We start from the raw sequence: 20,638 nt of genomic DNA, 5'->3' as shown, positions 1-20,638 counted from the left end.
CCGTTTGCAGAGACTGATACTGTCATTATGTGTTTAGATATGGCTGTGACGTGGATTACCTTTTCCTCCAGACACTTTTTCTCTTCGGCCAGCGTCTTTTCCTGTCCAAGACAACAGGTCAGTGCTCTAATACCAGTGCGGAATGCATCAATAAAAATAGTAGGGTACACACTGCATTTAGACATTTTCATAGTTTCTGTGCCATTATTCTTATATTCATAGGTGTGTTTGTTTGGGGTTTTGGATTTTGAGTTGGGATTTGAATAGTAAAAATTTTGAATTTGAATAGTTGTATGATGTGATATAAATAGGTGTTGATGTGATGTTTTGAATGTAAAATTGATTTTTAGTATAATATAAAAAATGAAAAATAGGTGTTTGATTTGATGTTTTTGGGGGGGAAAAATGGGATGAATAGTGGAAATCTAATCCAATCCCCCAAACAAACACACCCAAATGAATTAATTTGCATTATCTCCTTATGCATACATTTGGAGACTGCATAGATTGCCAGACTATTTCAATATGAGGTTTGATGCTGTATGTTTTTTTGATGTTTAATTATTTATCTGATCATAAGAAGATGCAATATAGGCATGGAACTGGAGAAATGCCTTTTGAGGTTCTTAGACATTGTAAATATACCCGGATCTTAGTTCTCAATGTCTTGATGATGATTAATCTACTCTAGAGGGTTTAAGCTGATCTTTAGATTGATCTCAGCTTTTCTAAGATAAGTTATGTGAAAGACAATCTAGCTGGCAAATAGGTCTATTCTTTTTTCTTTTTTTTTGATACTCTTGAGGTGCAGGAAGTACAGATATTTGAGCCAGGAAAGATCAAGTACTGATGTGAAACCTATATTGCACAGAAATGATTGTACTAACAACCTGTGTGTAGAAATTAAGATATTGAAAGTTTCTAAATAGAATCAACTCTTTTATCAGTATATGTCATTAGCTCCTCATCTAGTTAAAGATTGTGAGTGAGGATGTGATGCAAGTTGTCTAAGAAGCTACTATATATGTGTCTGGTGGGCAAGAGATCAGAGGAATTTAATCGGGTATATCATTTTCTTAAACTTTAGCAATCTGAAGCGCAATAAATGTTTTTTTCATTGTTGTGAGAGTAAGTAATGGAAGACACAAAACATCATACCTTTTCATGAAGGCTTGATATGGTATCCAGCAGCATATGCGTCTGCACCAATTAAAATTAATAAATCTCAACATGAGATATTGTGTGTGCTAAGAGTTTAGCAGTTGAGTTACTTGTCAGTGAAGAATTTGATAAATAGACAAGAGACAGCTAGACACTAACGGGCTTTTGTATGGATTGTTTTCTTCTGTAGGTAGCAAACCAATGTTGAATGGTTCTAAAATGCATTTTCTGTAGGTAGCAAACCAAATGTTTAATAGTTCTAAAATTCTTTTATCAACCATGGTGACCAAGAGAACATAAGTAAATACTAGCATCTGATAACACTAATATTTAGTAATATTACGAAAAATCCCAGCACGCTACTTTAATTCACAAAATATTTGGTAAATATGAGGTCAATAACTTCATGGTTTCAAAACATTAGTGTCTAATTGTTTATAGCCCAAAACTCAGAGGACATGATAATAGGGCAGGGCAGATAGTCAACTTACTCCGACTATGCATGAGCAATAGCCTTATAGAATAAGTTATGGGTGTGTTCGTTTGTAAGATTTTTACAAAATCTTACTATTCATCCCATTTTTTCCCCCCAAAAACATCAAATCAAACACCTATTTTTCATTTTTTATATTATACTAAAAATAAATTTTACATTCAAAACATCATATCAACACCTATTTATATCACATCATATAACTATTCAAATTCAAAATTTTTACTATTCAAATCCCAACTCAAAATCCAAACCCCCAAACAAACACACCCTATATAAATCATCATCATCATTATCCAAGACTGTATCCAGCTATGTGGGATAGCAATGCTATAAGTAATACTAGTTTTTCAATAAATTTGAATTTCACCCATAATCAGTCTAGTTATAATTCTAATAAAAAATTAACACTGTTGAGTTTCTCCTTTGGCAATAGTATGATGCACAGGTCCATGCTTACATTTTAGTTAGAGAAATTGAAGACGTTATGTCTATATACACCTAGAGTAGTTTCAATGAGCTTATTAATATGACAACTCAAAATCTCCAAAACTAGTACTTTACATGCTTATACTTGCCAAATAGTAATCTATTTCTCAGCTAACCTATGGAGGCCTCCTAAGGTATTTCTTTGCTTCATATTCTGCAAATCTGTAACACAATTTACTCTAGTCTGCTTTCCCGAGTTCTTATTTACAAACCTCATTATGATATTAAATTAGAAATTCGACCAGTTCATTTGACATAACCTACATGATTTCATTGGTGATAGCAAAAAACACTGCTAAGAATGATCAAATGAAGAAATAATTTAGGACGGGAGATGAAACTTTAATGATACGATGGGCAAAGAGAAGGAAAAACCTTTGTTGATCTTGTTCGTATGAGTGCTGACTCAAGTTGTTTCTCCAAATGTACAAGGTCTGTCACACTGAGTTCATCAACACATTGTTCCCCAAGTTCCCTTGAAATAACAAATTAGATCTTAAGTTTGAGCTCACCAGCAAAGCCAACAAAACTTAATAGGCTAAGAATGTACCGTTCAACAGTTTGGAGGAGCTCTCCGCTTGTGAGAAAACCTGCATATTTAGAATTCTGTTCCTGCCAGACAACCAGCAAAACTAATAATTTTCTCGAGCAGTACCCCATATGCGAAAATGTGATTCCTCATTATCTGTAATGGAATGAAACATAGTTCTTCATTTACAGTAAATGATTTTACCGGACCTGTTAGAGGTCAAGTGGAAACTCATCTACCTACCTGCGAAGTGAGGTCATACATTTGATATTTTCAATAGCAATAGTTTTATACCCATCTTTTATCATGGCAATGACTTAAGAAATATGTAACCCTAGATCCCCAAGTACTTCCACACAAATTGGGGAAGATAGACATTCCTATTCTGCAAGAAACTGCATTTACCCATCATAGAACTAATGGAGTCCGAGTAATTTACATTTGTTTGGCTGTGCTTCAGTATTGGTTTAGTAGGGAGGAGGTTATGATAAAACCTGCTTGCTTTACTGTCGTATGTATCAGGAACATCATCTTTCACTGAAGAAAGTAGAGGCTATTCCGTAATGACGTTTATGTTTAGAGTAAAATATTGTCGTTTATGATAGTGCCACAAGCTAACATATGAAATGCACAATATTTCTAAGAACTCAAACCACCTGGAAGAATCAATTCATGACTTGGTTTGAAAATTCCTGGGATTTTGGTATATTCTACAATCTACATAGAAAACATATGCTAAATTATTACCATTTGCCCTCCTGTTTTCCATCTTTTCCCCCCCTCATCCGTCACCCATGGAGCTGCAAATCTTATGGAAGCTAATGCAGCTTACAGCCACTGTTTTAGTTATTCACATAAGCGGTTTATTTATTTATTTTTCTGCTTTTTTTCTTCGATAGTACATTAACATTGTTTTATTATTCTTATGTTCTGGTTAGTACATTAACATTGTTTTATTATTTTTATGTTCTGCATATATATATATATATATATATAAGATGTTTACTCAAAATGTGTGATATTAATGGCATGTGTATTATGTACCTTAAAAGTATAGTAGTATTTATAGTCTACACCATGTGCGCCATTTACAACTATGTCAACGTTCAAATCTCACTAAATGAGATGTTAGTTAAATTAATGTGTTTACAACACATTACCTGTGTACCACAACCTCCTTTAGAGGCACCTGATTCTGTATCAACACGGCTCTGATATTGTTGCACGATCTCAGTCAGGCTGTATATCAAGGAAACAAATAGTTAGTGACCATACTAAATCATAATGGCAGTAATTATAATGGTTAAATGTGTTTCTGAAGGCATATAAAACAATCTCTGCTCCCTTTTAGAACATTCAATATATAACTTGTGAGCCATGGGTCAGGTCTAGAAGATGATGCTACTGACTAACAAATGCAACACAAGTAAATGAAGTAGCAGACAAAAACACCAAATTGACGGTTAGTCAACGTGGTGTTTCAAACGGTAACAAAAACAAGTAGCTGACATAAAACACCAAATTGATGGTGACAAACAGTAACACAAACAAGTTATGAGCTGGGACTGCTCTGGAAGCCCTGACAACAGTTCCATTAAATAATATGCTTTAACTATGGATAAAATGAAACATCATCATTCACAACATATGACAATAGCTAGATAAAATGCATAAAAGGTAGTTTGGCTTTATCTATATACCTTTCTAGCATATTGCTAAGGGTGTGTTTCCTTTATTAAATTTCTCCAAATTTCTACTATTCACCAAAAAAATTTTCCTAAAAAATATCAAATCAAACTTCTATTTTTCGTTTTCAATATTATACTAAAATTCAATTTTTACATTCAAAATATCATATCAATATCTATTTATATCACATCATTCAACTATTTCAATTCAAAATTTTTAGTAGTCAAATATCAACTAAAAATCCAAATCCCCAAACAACACACTTAAGAGAATTACACATCAAAGACTATAGCCTAAAAAATCACTTGGAAATTTCTTGTATGCTTTGTATGTGATAATTTCATGAGGACTTAGGCATCCTAAAACTACTTAAAGAAACAAACTCAAACTTTGAAGATATTCTTAAAAGGATTTGTGGATCTTGTAGAAATGAAAAAACACTTGTCAATATCTAGTTATTAGATGAGTAGCATGGCTAGAACATTTCCAACAAATAAATAGACAATTGGCTTATGTAAAATATCAAAATTTCCACAAGTTTACTCGTACAACTTTGTTAATCCTATTATTTTATTTAGTCATATATGGAACTGAGGATGTGTTTTGTTTATGTTTAAAGAAAAAAAAAACATTATCCAATATGGTTCCCGATAAAAATACAATATTTTCTCTTATAAAACATATCAAAGTAGTATTTAATCCAAAATTTAAATAGAAAATTCAATTTCAAATCAAACACACCCTTGAAATATTTCAAATTCATAGTAAGGCAAATCCATTCATTTAAAATCCACAATCAAATTCAAATCTATCCAACCATTTGGGGCCTTGGAATAAATGATTCATGGGCAGTTTCTCATGGCGCACATGAGTGAGGATAAAGTATGCAAAGTTTGGTTGATATGTAGGATAAGTCTACAATCATATAGCACACTCGTCTTGCACAAGAGGTATGGAGCAGTATGGGGTTTTACACTCGAGCTTTTGTAGGGTGTAGTATAAAGTTAGAGCATGCTTAATTAGACATGGCTCTCTGTCCTTACATAGAAGTTCCCCTTTTGCTCCAAAGCATGGTTGATATGTAGGATAAGTCTACAATCATATAGCACACTCGTCTTGCACAAGAGGTATGGAGCAGTATGGGGTTTTACACTCGAGCTTTTGTAGGGTGTAGTATAAAGTTAGAGCATGCTTAATTAGACATGGCTCTCTGTCCTTACATAGAAGTTCCCCTTTTGCTCCAAAGCAATGCCAACTTAACTTTCTCAATGATTTATTCCATATAGATGCGCTTAATAAATCTTTTAAGGTTTTAACATCTTTAATTATCAATCACCAAGCTTGACAAAGCTATTGATAGCCATCAACTTGACATATGATATGTTTTAAAAGTAAAACCATAATATTTAAAAAGCTTTGCACATTAGAGGATTATGCAAATATGGTAGATAGGTTGCATCCACATGTACAAAGGGCCAATTTAACATAAGCTTTAATACTGAGGTATGAAATAGTACATTCCTCTACCCATTTGAGGTATCTTTATAATCTTGTCCAAAAGATTTCATGCTCAATATCCCCCATCTTAATTGGAGATTTACACAAATTTCTAACTTAGACTCAACCCGCCTTTGGGAAGTTTTTTGTCATATTATTAGCCCTCAACAAATTAGTTTATCTTAAAGAAAAAAAAAGTAGATTGCGTTCTCATTGCCAATGAAGCACTCGATAATGTAATTGGTCTACCTTGTTTTTCATTATGAGCATAGTGGCTTTAATGATAAATGGATCTCTTGGACATTTGCTTGCATGTCCTCAACACTTTCCCTTGTTCTGATCAATGGATCTCCATCTTCTTAAGTTAAATATTTGAAAGTGTCTTTGACAAGGTGATACTCTCTTGCCCTCTTTATTTATTGGGAAACTCCTTTGTAAACTCTCATATAAAAGTTATCTATCTAGGTATTTGGTCCACTTCCTATCCATTATTTGGTTGAGGAGCTTCCTTCAACCTATTTGGTTAGATGAGTCCATGCCAAGGCTATCTAACTTGTTCGGGACCAAGTTGACTTTAGACTATGGTTTGGAAGGCAAACTCTTGTTGTTTAGTGGTCCTGCCACTCATTTAAGTCGGCTCGATCAAACTTGCCTTCTTAACACATATTCACAACCTAGATATTGTAATTCCCAAGTCTTATTTAGATAGACATGAGCTATTGTTGGAAGATGCATCTCATCAACTAGATATCAATTGTTCAAAAAAAGTTGTGGTCTCAAGACTAATTTTCGCCCTATGCTTTAAGAGGAACATTTCTTACTAAATGGGTGCAGCCTTCAAGAGTACTCAGCCTTTTGGAAGATCGTGATTTGTGGAAAATATGGGAATAATTTGTCTGTGAACATTTGGGTACCTTGGCCAAACACATACAAATCTTGGAATACAGCTTTTCCAAAAATATTGGATTTTGGGTTGGGTAATGGTAGTAGGATTCTTTTTTGGTGTTGAAGATGGCTGAATTATGCACTCTCAATGCAAATTTGCAAAATCAACATGAACCCCCCTACAATTGTGGGTGTTTGTGACTCATTTGAATTTTTGCATTCGAGTTACTAAAGTACTTCCACATACTACAAGGCCTTAAAATAGCAAACTACCAATAGATAGAGAGAACACTAAACTAGATGTCCTTACATTATTGTCTTTAAAGCTCGGCGTATAAATGGCCAAAGAATTGATAGAAAATTGCCCTTGGTCCAAAATTGAATTCTTACATAAACAAGCTCTATCAACATAAATCCCCCTTCCTAAAATTGTGATCGTGACTTTCAAATTTCCTTCTGGCTTAAGGTAAAGTTGCTTACGAGTTACTAGAGTATCTCCGCGTACTACACTACCTTAAAATAGTCAACCATCAATAGATAAGAGTGAATGCTAGATGTACCTATGTCATGGGCTTTAAACCTTGTCATATAAATGATCAAAGAATTGAAAGAAAGTTGCCCTTGTTCAAATGAAATTGAAGTTTCGACATAAACAAGTTATATCTTGCTATTGAAACCTTCCCCTGTATTTATTTTTAGCGCATCCCTCAAAGGCAATAAATAATTTTGCAAGGAAAAAGGTAGAGCTATTTGTCTAGCTACAATTCGTTTTTATTCTCTTTTTCCCTTGCACCTTTTTGCATCCATTTTTCTATCGATACAATTATTTCTACCTAAAAAAATAAAGTGACACCAAGCAACTTCTTTTTTTTGTTGGTTCTTATACATATCCATTAATATCTTGAAACTCATAAAAAGTATACTCCCTCAATCTTTAGAAGTGTGCTCAAAATTTTTAATTAGGCAGGAATATCAAGAAAATTGGTGTTTATAGGGTTAAAAATGGATTTTCATACGGTGAACAATGTAATTCTTGGATCAAATTAGTTGAGAGTAGAAATGTGTGGGGTTCATCAGTAATGATGGTATAAATAAATGGAAAATATTTGGTAGAAATTTAAAGAAAAATAATTTCCTTTTTTAAACATGGTATAAATATATTTTTGGTAGATAAACTAAAATAGTAAAACAAATGTACCTTTTTTGTAGGAGAGAGTTGCTTCGCAACTTCTCACTAAATTTTGAAATCTTGAAAGCAAAAATTTTTTTGTGCACAAGCCTATCCGTTTTTCCTTTTCTTTATAAACCAAAAGCCATGCATGCAACAACATATCTAAAGATTTACCATTAAATAATGTGTGACTTGCTATGGATTTATTTAGAAATCTAACTTAAATTCATAATATATGATCATTGCTATTATATTTATACGTGTATACTTTGTAATCTTGTTAACATACACGTGTTAGCACACACACACTAAAAACACATCATTTTTATGTCCAATTTAATTATATTTTCTCTATGCATGACAAATTTTATTCAATGTAACAACAATTGATTCTCACTAAAAATAATACGATGAAATAAGATATACATGCTTCATCAAGGTGTTAATATGGTTGCACAGAAAATATAAGGTCTTAATTGTTGCTACAATGACCAAAATCTACAAAATCTATTTTTGTATAAAATTTGTCATGCGTAGTGGTAATATTGTTGCATAGAAAATATAAGGCCTTAACTCGTTGCTACATATAACCAAAATCTGCTAACTCTATTTTCTACTAATATTGTTTGTTCTACACATAAAATTTAAATGTAGTGAAACAGCTACCACGGATACACCATGCTTAATTCAATTAGAGAATCTGCACGAGGGTTTTGGTGTTGGAGCCCATCTTGACTCTTTTGTTACGTAACCCCATTAGCATTTAGGTAATTGCATGATGCAGAGTTCATAGTTCTCATGCTGTCACGCCAGAAGTAGAAAACATTTTAAGAAATAATGTTTCATGAATTTCTAAAAAAAAAAAAAAAAAAACAGGTATATCACACAACAATGTTACATAAAAGAGAGTATAGATCCATATTATCATTAAAATAATTACTGAGGAAGAAAGAAACACAATTACCTAAACAGTTTCACATTTGAAATGAAAAAGGGAGGAAAGAGGGGACTTATGTGACAGCAAGAATTTCAAACATAACAAGTAAATGAAAAATGAGATATATATTGTAAAGAGGGATTGGACAAAGAAAGTCATTAAACATTTATGATCAACATTACATTTGTGGAATTTTAGATCTATAGACTGTGGCAGTTAAATGTTCAAATTTTGAGTTTGTTCACCTAATATTTTTAGGTGGAACAATTCTTCATAAATATTATTAAAAAATACAATATATACATACATTCACATATTATAAATAATATACACTTTTTTCTCTAAAAAAATATAAATTTAACAATTAAACACAAAATATTATTTTTTTATATTATCAACGCAACTTCTCATACTTACTATAAAAAACACACTTAAAAGGATAAAGTAAACAAACCCAACACATCTACTCATTGATCATAAGTTAATAATATAATTATTAACATTTTATTTACTGATAGAAGCCTAGGATAGTTCCTCGTTCCATCGTATAACATAAACCTTGATAAATACTACGTGTGAACATATTTCCAGCATCAATTATTGTAACAATTAGTTTGGTTCAAAGAAACTGTTTTCATCATGCATAAAAATATTTCATCAAGAATGGGACGGGAGAGGTTTTTTTTTTTTTCATTTTTTTCATTTATACCTTACTTTCAATTTTCTTTTTGCCAAGACTAACCATTGAGAGCAAGTTGTCTCTATTTGTGATGCTTATATACATGCATGTTTATAGAATGCAATCCTAGCTGTTCATATCTCAATAAACTAGGCTTTAATTTGAAAATAGTAAAAAAGTTAGTGTCCGAATAATATTTTATGAGAAATAATGTATTTGATGTTTTATTTTTAAAAAAAGTTACTGTAAATGAATGATATCAAAAGTTCCAAAAGTTGGGGTCACTCATAAAGAAAATCATTATTTATGTTGATCACAAGTTACCGTCACCCAACTTGGGTCAATTCTTTCAAGTACTCTCCCATTTAAGAGGTCATATTTATTATTCTACTCGCATCCAATTGTGGACTGAACCCCAATCCTCTAGGGTCTAATGAGAGTAGCTCAACTATTTAAGTTACAATCCCATGCGAGGGGAAATAGCTTTGCTTTTTATGTGAACCTTTAGCAAATTGTAAAATTTATAGTAGTTATTTATATGGAATGTGTAAAGTTGGTTTATTGTGTTCTTTAGTTTCTGGTATTGTTCTTTAGTTTCTGGTACTTTTATATATTTTAATTTATGTTTATATGATCTAATGAAAATATTTATAATGCATTATAATTTGTAGTACTTTTACAATATTATATGTTTGTACGTGCCACTATTGTTGTTTATAGTTGATATTTGGAAGAGGTCGCAGATAATCCTTGCAAACAAGTCGTCATAAATTATTCATGAGAGCAAATTCATCTCGCCAAAAATCACCAGCTCATACTAGCATGGCTTATCTATTGTGACTCTAGACTGGTTGCATGAGCAATAGTATCATCGTAAGGTAGGAGAACATCAAGGAAAAATCGTACACCAATCTTAACCAAATAGAAAGATCTACGTTTAAGCCATCATATATACACATGCCGTCTTGAATATAACAATTTTGAATAGATTACTCATGTCAACAATGTATATATTTTTTTTCGGGAGCTATACTGAAAGAACTCTAAAGTTAAGCGTACTTACTTTAAAGTAATTTGAACATGAGTGATACTCTGGTAAGTTTTTCAGAATGCGCGTAAGTGAGGTTAGAAGTGTGCTAAAAGAACCCGTGTTGACCTGTGGGGCTAGTTTATGATCCCAACACGCTCGACTTTGTATGGATTGCGAGCCGGGGTGTCACAATTGGTATTAGAGCCGATCTTCGATAGTCCATAGTCCTTGACCGGACTGTTGACGGGCCTAGTAGTTGACGATTTTTTTAGCGCAATGCGGCACTTGCATTCTAAGTGGGGGAGGATGTGATACCCCTAGCGTTGGGCCATTGCTTGGCCAACTATCATATGTGGATGAATCGATATTTGACCATCCAAAGTTGATTAAAGGTTAAATGGATTGAATCATGTCAACAATGTGCATATTTTTTTTCCGGTAGATCTACTAAAAAAACACTATAAAATCAAGTGTGCGTCAGCGAAGACAGAAGCACGCTAAAATGACTCGTGTTGACCTGTGAAGTTAGTCTACGATCCCGGCACGCCCGACTTTGCGTGACTTGCGGGCCTGAGTGTTACCATTGTAGAATGAGACTAGTTTGCAATATGTAGATATATAACTTTTGTAGAACTTAAGACATGGCACGACTCATAACCCATGAAACAAAAGAACTTAAAAACCAATGGAAATAAAGTTGGCCGCAATTAAAGGGATTTCTTTTATCCAAGCTATTCTATATTATTAGAAAAAAGATAAATTTTGGTCCGCAAATTGCCCCACTTATCATTTTGATCATTAAAATTAACCGTGTTTGAAAATGACTGTTTTTCACTCATTACCGTACTTAAATGATTTTAATTCTAGGTTTGACACTCACAGGTGCTTGCAGAAAATGACATGATAATAGTTATAATCCATGTGTCTAATTTAGAATTAAGATGATTGGTGCAACAAGGAGTTTAAGAACTAATGAAGGGTTATCTCATAAATGAAATGAATCTAAATATAAGACTAGAGCATGAAACATCCAAGAAAAGGTAAGGCCGAGTTGAATTGGCAAAGATGTCATGTTTAAAATGGCCTTTTAGAGGGTTGAGTTATCTTGGAAACACCCGGCCCACTTTATAAGTTCTTTATTCAAGGACTCAAGGAAAATCATCCTAAGGCCACGAAACTTCATTTTTAGACAAATTAAGTTTTGGCTGGTGAGTAACATCTTTCTACACATTTGATTCACACAAATGAAGTTGCATATAAGATGAGTAAACCCTATCTTGGAAACCCATTTTGCTCAGGACGAGAAATAAGGCATCCCATTACATATCAAAAGCTTTTCCAATGCCCAACTTAAGAATAAAACCCTTGCTTTTACTATGCTTAAGATTGTTCACAACTTTATTAGCAATAAGTGCTCCACCCAATGCATATGATATGTGACCAATCTAGAGGGGGCTACTAATAAAGCTAAGAGCATCTGAAAGGCAATAAAACCCTTGTTTTTACTATGCTTAAGGTTGTTCACAACTTTATTAGCAATAAGTGCACTATCCAATGCATATGATGTGTGACCAATCTATATGGGGCTAATAATAAAACTAAGAACATCTGGAAAGCGTCTAGGCTAAGAGTTAAATATGTGTCAATTACGGATATTGGATGAAAGAATTATGCATTTTTTGGGCATGAGATCTTACTATTATTAGGACGAAAAACAAATCGCCCACTCCATGGGGTATAAAGTAGTCTAAATTTAAAAATCTCAAAAAATTGAATGGCATCATTCTTTAAAGGTCTCCGTAAAGGCTTCAAAGAAGTCCAAATTAACTTTTACCTATTTCAATGGTTGTCTCCAAAACATAAAACGAGCCTTTTTAATCTCTCTCAATGGAAAAAGGCCGAACAAGAGGCTACAAACTTGTCTCGGGGATCTCGGAGCCCTTTCTTTTCCCGTCCCCCCGCCCCAGCATAGCGCTTCGCTTCCGGTTCTTCGGAAGAATCCACTTGATTCTTAACCGAACCAGAGATAACCATTGGACTTTGAAACTCAAAAAATACACTAAAAAATACAAAATCATTCCTATTTTGGCATCTCAAAATGAATTAACCTATGACCCATTTAATAAGCGAAATTTTTGTTTGAGGCTTGGGAAGTTGCAACCAAACTATGGAAGAATTTGGTGTTGATAAAATTCTTGTCTCCAAATAACATTGGCCTTCTTTTCCCGTAGAGAAAAGTTTGCTTGTTCATGAGAGGGTGTTTAATATATAGTTGAAATCAAATATGTGTTGAAATCAAATATGTTTTTTGTTATTTGACTATTTATTATACTTGTCATGGAAAATAGCATTTGTGGATTTGAATTTTTTTAATAGTAAAAGTTTGAATTAGAATAACGTTATTTGATGTGATATAAATAAATAGATAGTAATGTGATATCTTAAAAGTAAAATTAATTTTTAATTTTTTTGAAAAATAAAAATTGAATAGTAGAATCTTGTAAAAAAAATGCACAAAGAATAAAGGTGTAGTGTCCCTGGCTTGTACATGAGATGGCTGCTCTATCAAAATGCGAAGGTTTTCTTTTTTTTTTAGATATTTTTTCATACAATGGTTGGCTTGGGGCTACATGAAATAGAACTAAAGGAACAACATTCCAATTGAAACTATACATTTCCAACAAGTTTAATTTGTAATTGAATTGCTTTCATTAGCACGTGTTAATAAAGTACATGTACATTACTAATAGATGGAGAAAATGGGGGAGTTAACATTGACAAGAAAAAGGCTACTATAGTTGAACTTTGGGCTACATAGAGACTCGGTGATTCATAAGATCTTATTACCGGATTAAGTACCGGATTAACTACATAACGAGAGACTCAAAAGATCTTATTACCTTATTACTAGATTAAGTGTTTGTAATAATTCTTATTTTAGAAATTTTGTTCTTACTATACAATTGTACATGTTGATAGGAAAATACTACGGAAAATAATGTGTTTGATGTGATTCACTATTAAGGGTGTGTTTGTTTGGGAGATTGGATTTAATTTTCACTATTCATCCCATTTTTTTCACCCAAAAACATCAAATCAAACACCTATTTTTCATTTTTATATTATACTAAAAATCAATTTTACATTCAAAACATCACATCAACACCTATTTATATCACATCATATAACTATTTAAATTCAAAATTTTTACTATTCAAATCTCAACTCAAAATCCAAACCTCCAAACAAACACAAGGCAATAGAACTTTTACAAGAAGTCACTATCCATTATTTTTGCCATCTGATGTCATGTTAGTGCTAAAATCACTATACACTATTTTGCCATTTGATGCAATAGAAACTATTCTTAGATCTCATCGGCATATTAATAAAGATCTCTTACTGAAATTTGAAAACATGCATGTTTATGAGATGGCTACAAGGCACACGGAGCTCTTATAAATTGACTTTGGTACTAAGTCAAATATTTCTTGCAATAATTATGTGAAACAAAATGATCAAATAATTTGATCATTGAGATGTTTCTTGTTATGTGTAGATCTTAGGTACCTTGATAAAGTGTAGATAAAAAAGTAAGTTAAAGAATCCTTGGTTGGATGCTGTTGCACCACAAATTTCCTACCCTTTGAAATCAATTTAATTGTTAAGAAGCCCCTAAATCAAACTTAAAACCCAATTTACTAAGTCCTTAAGAAGCTTGTTGCGATGTGGAGAAACCTCTACACACGTCAACAATCAGTTGTGTCACTTCCATGGGTTGACCCTTCATGCAATGCTTTCTTTAACAATGCGTTCTCATTTCCTCTTCGCCTATCAAACTCTCCAACAACTTTCACTATTGGCTAACACTCATTTCCTCTTCGCCTATCAAACTCTACAACAACTTTCACCATTGACTAACACGGTCATCATCTTTCTTGGTGGATACTTCACAGCGAACTACCCTTGAGGATAGGCTCTCATTCTTAGTCCCTTATCAAACTTCTTCAAACAATGACAGATTCGTTGAATCTCTTTTATAACCAAACAAGACCAAACAATGTGGTTTTTATGTAGTAGTAAATTTGTTCTTCCAATTTACTGATGTTTAAGATACTTTGACTAGCATCCAAACCTTTTAAGTCTAGTCCAGTATGACTTCTCTCGGAGAATGGATGGCTTCTACCAACACTTTTACCTTACCCTTTAATGGGAATCAATGTGCGCCTCTATCCAAATTGTGATTGGAGAATATACACATTCTGTGAACATTAGCAAATTAAGTGCTACAATCGTTGGTTAAATCTCATATCAAAATTATGCTCTAGATAAGTACATAACCATGGAATTCTTTGTTGCTCGTTTTGGGATCATGACGGTTTAGTGGCCACTTTCAAGAATTAGAATGTTTGGGGATCAATCATTATGCTATTGAGGGAACTTTCTACCTTATAATTATGGATTTTCGAATCAAGATTAAAACTCTACGTTAGGGTAGCTCAATCGGATCTTCCTATAGTCCATTTTCCTCAACCTATCTAACAATATGTAGGAGTAAGCTATTTTCCTCTATAGGCATAAAATCAACCACGGACACCTAAATTGAGCACTATGTTGTGCAAAAATCAAGATTGTCTTCAATTTGGACAATTGTCATGGGTTTTACCCTATTTGCATTTCGGTTTTCTACCTTATTTGCCTATAAATTGGTGTAAAGATCAAGATATTATGGGATTTACCCAATTTACTTTTGTGACATCTTCAATTGCATTTGTCTATTCAATCAGGTGACGAGGCTCAAGGAAACCTCAATTTTTGAAGTCATGCTTCCTTAATCAACGACTTAAGCTAAGAAAAGATAAAGACCGTCTTCAATTTGGATGATTATCTTAGGACTTATCCTATTTGCATTGTTGACGTCTACCTCATTCGCTTACTAGGTATCAATGACAAAGGTCAAGGAAACCACACAGAAAGTCACATCTTCCATATTGAGGATTTAAATTATGAAAAATAAAAATTTCTCCAATTCAGACAAGTAATATGGGACTTACCCTATTTGCATTTATGACATCTAACACACCTAACTATTATTCGAACAAGTGACAATGGTCAAGGAAATACTAAATAGTGCTTCGTGAACTATTTGCATTTCTGACATCTAACACACCTAACTATTATTCGAACAAGTGACAATGGTTAAGGAAATACTAGAATAATGCTTAGTGAACTATGTCAAGGAATAATTGTGCTGTAAATAGCTCTGTAATTATGTTAATAGAATCATTATGTAGTCCCTTAAATAGTTTTTTTTTCCCTTAAATTGTTTTTTTTTTCCTTAAAATTTTCTATTTTACATTGTGTATTATCAATTAAAATAATTGTGGGTTTGGATTTTTTAATAGTAAAATGTTGAATTTGAATAGTTGTTTAATGTAATATAAATATAAGTTGATGTAATATATTATACTATAAATTTGTAGTATAATATAAATAAAAGAGAAGTAATTGTTTGATTTAATATTTTTGAGGAAAAAAAAATCTGAATAGTAAAAATTGGGTAAAATCCACAAAAGAATACAACCCTAAGAATTTTTTAAAGGTTTTATGGTCTTCTTCAAACAACCTTCATTGTTGTGTTTTTGTTCAACTCTTAAAGGCGGTGAATTTCTCTTCTTCACCAAGTCAATGTCAAAAATCTCCCATCTTTATTAATTCCAACCCTTTCAAAGAATTTAATTTTGTTCAAAAATTTGGGGAAATGCAAAATATCCGGGCATTCAACAGGTTTAGTGGGAAGAACTATGTCAAATAGTCCCAAATTGAATACACATACCTAATCACCTACTTGGACCATAAAAAATGATCCAACAATTAAAGCATGGGATGAGGATATTTCCATGATTATGTCCTGACGGGATTCCATGGGCCCAACAATCAGTGACATTTGTAGGTTCTTAAATAGGTTAAAGGAAATTTGGTACTATATAATCTCACATACTCAAAAGGCCCGTGATACTGCCCTTGTGTATGCAACTCTATTGTAAATTTTTAGGGAGGGAATATGCTCGATGGTGTTGTAGCGTGAGGTGGGGGAGTGTTCTCACGGGTTGACAAATTTGCCCCAAGTTTTGGCCATAATCTATTCCATGTGTGTGAACCCTTGTCCATATACCTATATCTCGTATAGTTATGTGTCCTGCATATATCTCTCATTATCAGCAATCCTCAAGCTTGTTGCGCACAAGGGATGGCTATCCTGGCTTTCACAGCATGCGAGGCCAAGTGGCCGGTCGTGTCAGTTGTTGGGCATATAAAAGAGAATTGGTTGTTAAGGCTATATAGGCGGGGAAATCCTAGGGAACTTAAATGTCTTCCTTCTCTCGAGTTTGCATTAGTTGATGTCTCATTGTTGGGGTGGACGTGTCCCATCAGTTAGTAGAACATGCCAACAAGTGCAGCATTGACCATGGAAGCCAAAGTCATTGTCGAGGTGTACGGACAGTTATCGACCGAAGAAGAAAGTCTAGTGCATATCCATCAGAGATAAATCTACATAATGAACGGGTACCAGAACATAACTTTCTTATTGAGCAAAGCATGAAGCAATGTAGGTATTGCATTGGTAGAGGTCACGGTATGCTTGCCAGTGCTTGGCTTCCATGCAATTTGAGCATACGAGATGGTTAATGCCATTGTCAAAAGTGGCCAAACCAGCCAACGAAGTCGATGATAAGAATATTTTTCTGTATGGCTGATATGATAGTCAAGGAACCTATCAGAGGAACCTATCAGAGGACAACTACTGAGATAGTGAGTAGCATATCAAACAAATAATCTTCATAAAAATATGCCTAAAGATGATACATTTTAAAGACAAATTTGAGGTAACAATAACCTTTGTGATTGGTTGGATAAACAAGAAAAGTTCATTTGGTGGAATGTGGTGCTAGTTTGTGGCTAGATATGGACAAGATAACAAGTGAAAACATGTATATGCGAATAGTCTAGCAGTGAGCTACACAAAGATTAATGAGGGATTTCGTTGTGAATGATATGGAGTCTATTTAGGGTTGTGGCTATGTGTAAAGCTTTAACCCAAAAAGAAAGGAAAGGCTGACTTGAAAGAGTAAAATGCACATAATGTTATTAATGGTGTGGAGATGCATTTGGCATTGCCATTTTGTTGCAATGTGCAAGAGTCATAGAAACGAAGGCAGATATGTGTTAATAAGAAATCTCAAGCAATATTTTTGCATTCTTTATTATTGTCACGTTGTATGAAAGAGAGAGAGAAGTGAATGTAAGTCAATTTAAGAATGAGAATTTACGAAGTCTTGAAAGGTTTCAAATTTGATTTTGTTAATAAATGTCCAATGTAATGTGCATTTGTAATTTCAAATTTGATTTTGTTAAAAATGTCCCATGTAATGTGTGCTTGTGATTACCCAAGCAAACATGATCATATTTAAAGCACACATATTAGGGGGAATGTCCGTAGATTACATTGTATTATGTCAATCGATACCGAGTGGGAAAAAAAAGGAGAAAATGAGTAACATACTCTTCGAGTTGACATGCATGACAAATTTTGGTGTCAATCTTTTAAATAGAGAATATGATAATGCCAAGTTAAATAATTTGGGCAACCAAAGAGACGGAACCATATAGTAATCGTGTAAGGCTGGACGAGGATGGCACATGGTGAGAAATGTAGTCAAAGTGGGTACAAATCATCAAAGCTATTGCTGCGAAGAAGATTGTGTGTTTTGGGGATCCTTAATAAACTAACAGGGTCAAGTTTTATGGAATTCATTGTCGGTTGTCGATTTAAGGACGAAAACAAAATTTGCAAGTTTGGGACATTTTATAAGCTTGGAGAACATATGATGGGTAGTGTGCCATCACAGATGACAAGATGAGAAGAACAAGACAAATGAGACAGTGTTGCATACTTAGTTGACATTCATAAAAAGTATATATTGGATTATCAGTTCATCACATCATGTTTAGCAAAAAGAGGGTATTCCTGCCCATTATCAGACAATCACGAATTTGTGGCGTCAACCCGTAAGGTTTATCATTTTTTTAGTTTCTTATCTAGCCGAGTGTGAGTGATCACCTTTTGATTTTTATAAGCAGAAGAAGAATTAGTAGTGTATGGATAGGTTGGCCCAACTTAAATGAGATTCGATAGCTTCTTTCTTGTGTCTAACATTCATTTATTTTTACTACTTTAGCCTATTTTCTCATAGTCATTCCGATTGCCTTCCTATAGTTTAGTCATTCCGATTGCCTTCCTATAGTTCATTCTCTGGGGAACTCTATTCAACTTATTTTGGTGTATTCATTCTTGCATACATTAATGCACTTCCACTTGACACCTATTGTAATGATAAACGGCTCCCATCTCCGTGACCTTCTCTTGAATTCTCGAGACTTCTATTGCACTATCCCTGCAGGGGCATAGTGAAAAATTATGCTCCAATAGTGAATCACCTACTTAAAAAAAGGGCAGTGCAATTTGGTTTCCTATCTGTGTTCTCTCTTCTATCATGCAAGTGTAATATCCCAACGCGATATATTCAACCCCTGGAGTCCATAAATGCTGGCAAATAAAAGACATTTGCATATGCGGATGGTAGCCTAATTATGAACTCTTTATACCTAGCCCTCGGCACCCGCTTAGATAATTCTTGTACCTTTTTTCGAACTTCTCCTATAAGTATGGTGTGGTTACTTCAGCGCCTGGCGCTCAAACATTAGCTCGAGGCATTTTCTCAACCCTTTTTTATCCTGAAAAAGCAAGGAGCTATACCAATTGAGCTATATCCCCTTGAGCCAAGTGGAGCAAGATATACGAGACAATGTACTAGAATAAAAGGTGTTAAGGTAAGAATGGAACACCGAAGTCCATATACCAAGTGTTGTCATATTGTTGTACGAACATTCTATAGACTAGTGAGTAATCTTAAGAAGGTATGATAAACGATGACAAGGACGAAGACAGTCCAATTGGAGCAGGCTAGTACACTGACACTAGCTAGTATAAAATAAATACACTTTAAAGCCATTGATGAATCCATTCTTAAGTGTAGACTTCTTTAGGGGTAATTGACCCTAATGGGCTTATTGGAGTTTGGGCCCAATCGCGATTAACCTTAAACTTTAGTCTATAAATGCCATCTCTTGTACTTGTAAAGTGTGCCTCTTTATATTGTAGAAATAAGAATTTTTTTTGTTGCCCTTGCGAACGTAGGTCGATAATCTTTATCGGTCGAATCACATAATTCTTTGTGTTCTATTTTCTTGTTTGTGTTCTATGTCCATGTCATTGATCGTGGATAATGCAAAAGTGATATTATGGACGGTGAGTATTGGCAACCACATCAAACCTCCACATCTTAGCAACACCAATGGCTGCAAATACGTTATGTTTATGTCGCCCATGAGAGTAGAAGGAGAAGGAAAGACTAAATTGGTGTTACATTTATATCTTAAAATAGGAAAATAATTGGGAGAATACAAAGATTCCTCAGGTATAAATAGAGTACATGAATAGGCAATTAATTAGAACACAACTAATTTAGAAATACAAGTGAGTTAATCTAGACGGTATTTATGAATGAATGATTTATTGCTACAATGGAAGGGATAGAATTATTAACTTTCGGTCATTTATAAGTTGAGAAAGTGAAATCTTGTAACTCACTTGTCAAGTTTTGTACCTCGCTTGTCTACATTGATGATATCGTCATTACTATGAATGATTAGAATGAAATTTGGTAGCTAAAAGAATGTTTATTTCTACATTTCGAAAATAAGAATCTTGGGGCACTTGGATGTTTCATGATATCAAGATTACTAAGAATGCCTAAGATGAAATATGTTAAGCTAAAACAATAGGTGTGTTTGTCTTATTGCCCCTGGTTATGATATTGGATATTTCCTAAATTGTCTATATTGTTGGGCATTGTAAGTCAATTTTGTTAGAATTACCTTATATTGTATACTAATTATAAGTCATGATCAAGTTATAGGGTATATGAAGATTGACTCAACATAATTACCTTTTGTT

General features: G+C 33.5%; 1 protein-coding gene and 1 long non-coding RNA gene across 3 annotated transcripts in view; both read right to left on the bottom strand.

Annotated features, from left to right (window-relative positions):
- The window catches only part of LOC127241379 (MADS-box protein EJ2-like), a 31,159-nt gene that overhangs the window by 400 nt on the left and 10,121 nt on the right, over positions 1-20,638 (bottom strand). Inside the window, exons 2-6 of one of the 2 annotated variants that reach the window (XM_051260401.1) lie at positions 3,833-3,911; positions 2,694-2,749; positions 2,519-2,618; positions 1,159-1,200; positions 60-101 (exon numbers count right to left, since the gene is read on the bottom strand). In XM_051260401.1, the coding sequence (XP_051116358.1) occupies positions 60-101; positions 1,159-1,200; positions 2,519-2,618; positions 2,694-2,749; positions 3,833-3,911 (319 nt within the window). Of the gene's footprint in view, positions 1-59; positions 102-1,158; positions 1,201-2,518; positions 2,619-2,693; positions 2,756-3,832; positions 3,912-20,638 lie in introns of both variants that reach the window. The other variant, XM_051260400.1, reaches the window with a different exon arrangement.
- Positions 9,626-20,626, bottom strand: LOC127241382 (uncharacterized). Its single transcript, XR_007836512.1, has 2 exons — positions 19,263-20,626; positions 9,626-19,016 (listed from the first exon to the last, which is right to left on the bottom strand). It is a non-coding gene; the product is annotated as an uncharacterized LOC127241382 (long non-coding RNA).

The sequence above is a fragment of the Andrographis paniculata genome, unplaced genomic scaffold (genome assembly GCF_009805555.1).
Source record: "Andrographis paniculata isolate CXL003 unplaced genomic scaffold, ASM980555v1 Contig82END, whole genome shotgun sequence".
Taxonomy (NCBI): Eukaryota; Viridiplantae; Streptophyta; class Magnoliopsida; order Lamiales; family Acanthaceae; genus Andrographis; species Andrographis paniculata.
The sequence above is the reverse complement of the archived record's forward strand: the minus strand, read 5'-3'. Positions and strand labels throughout refer to the sequence as shown.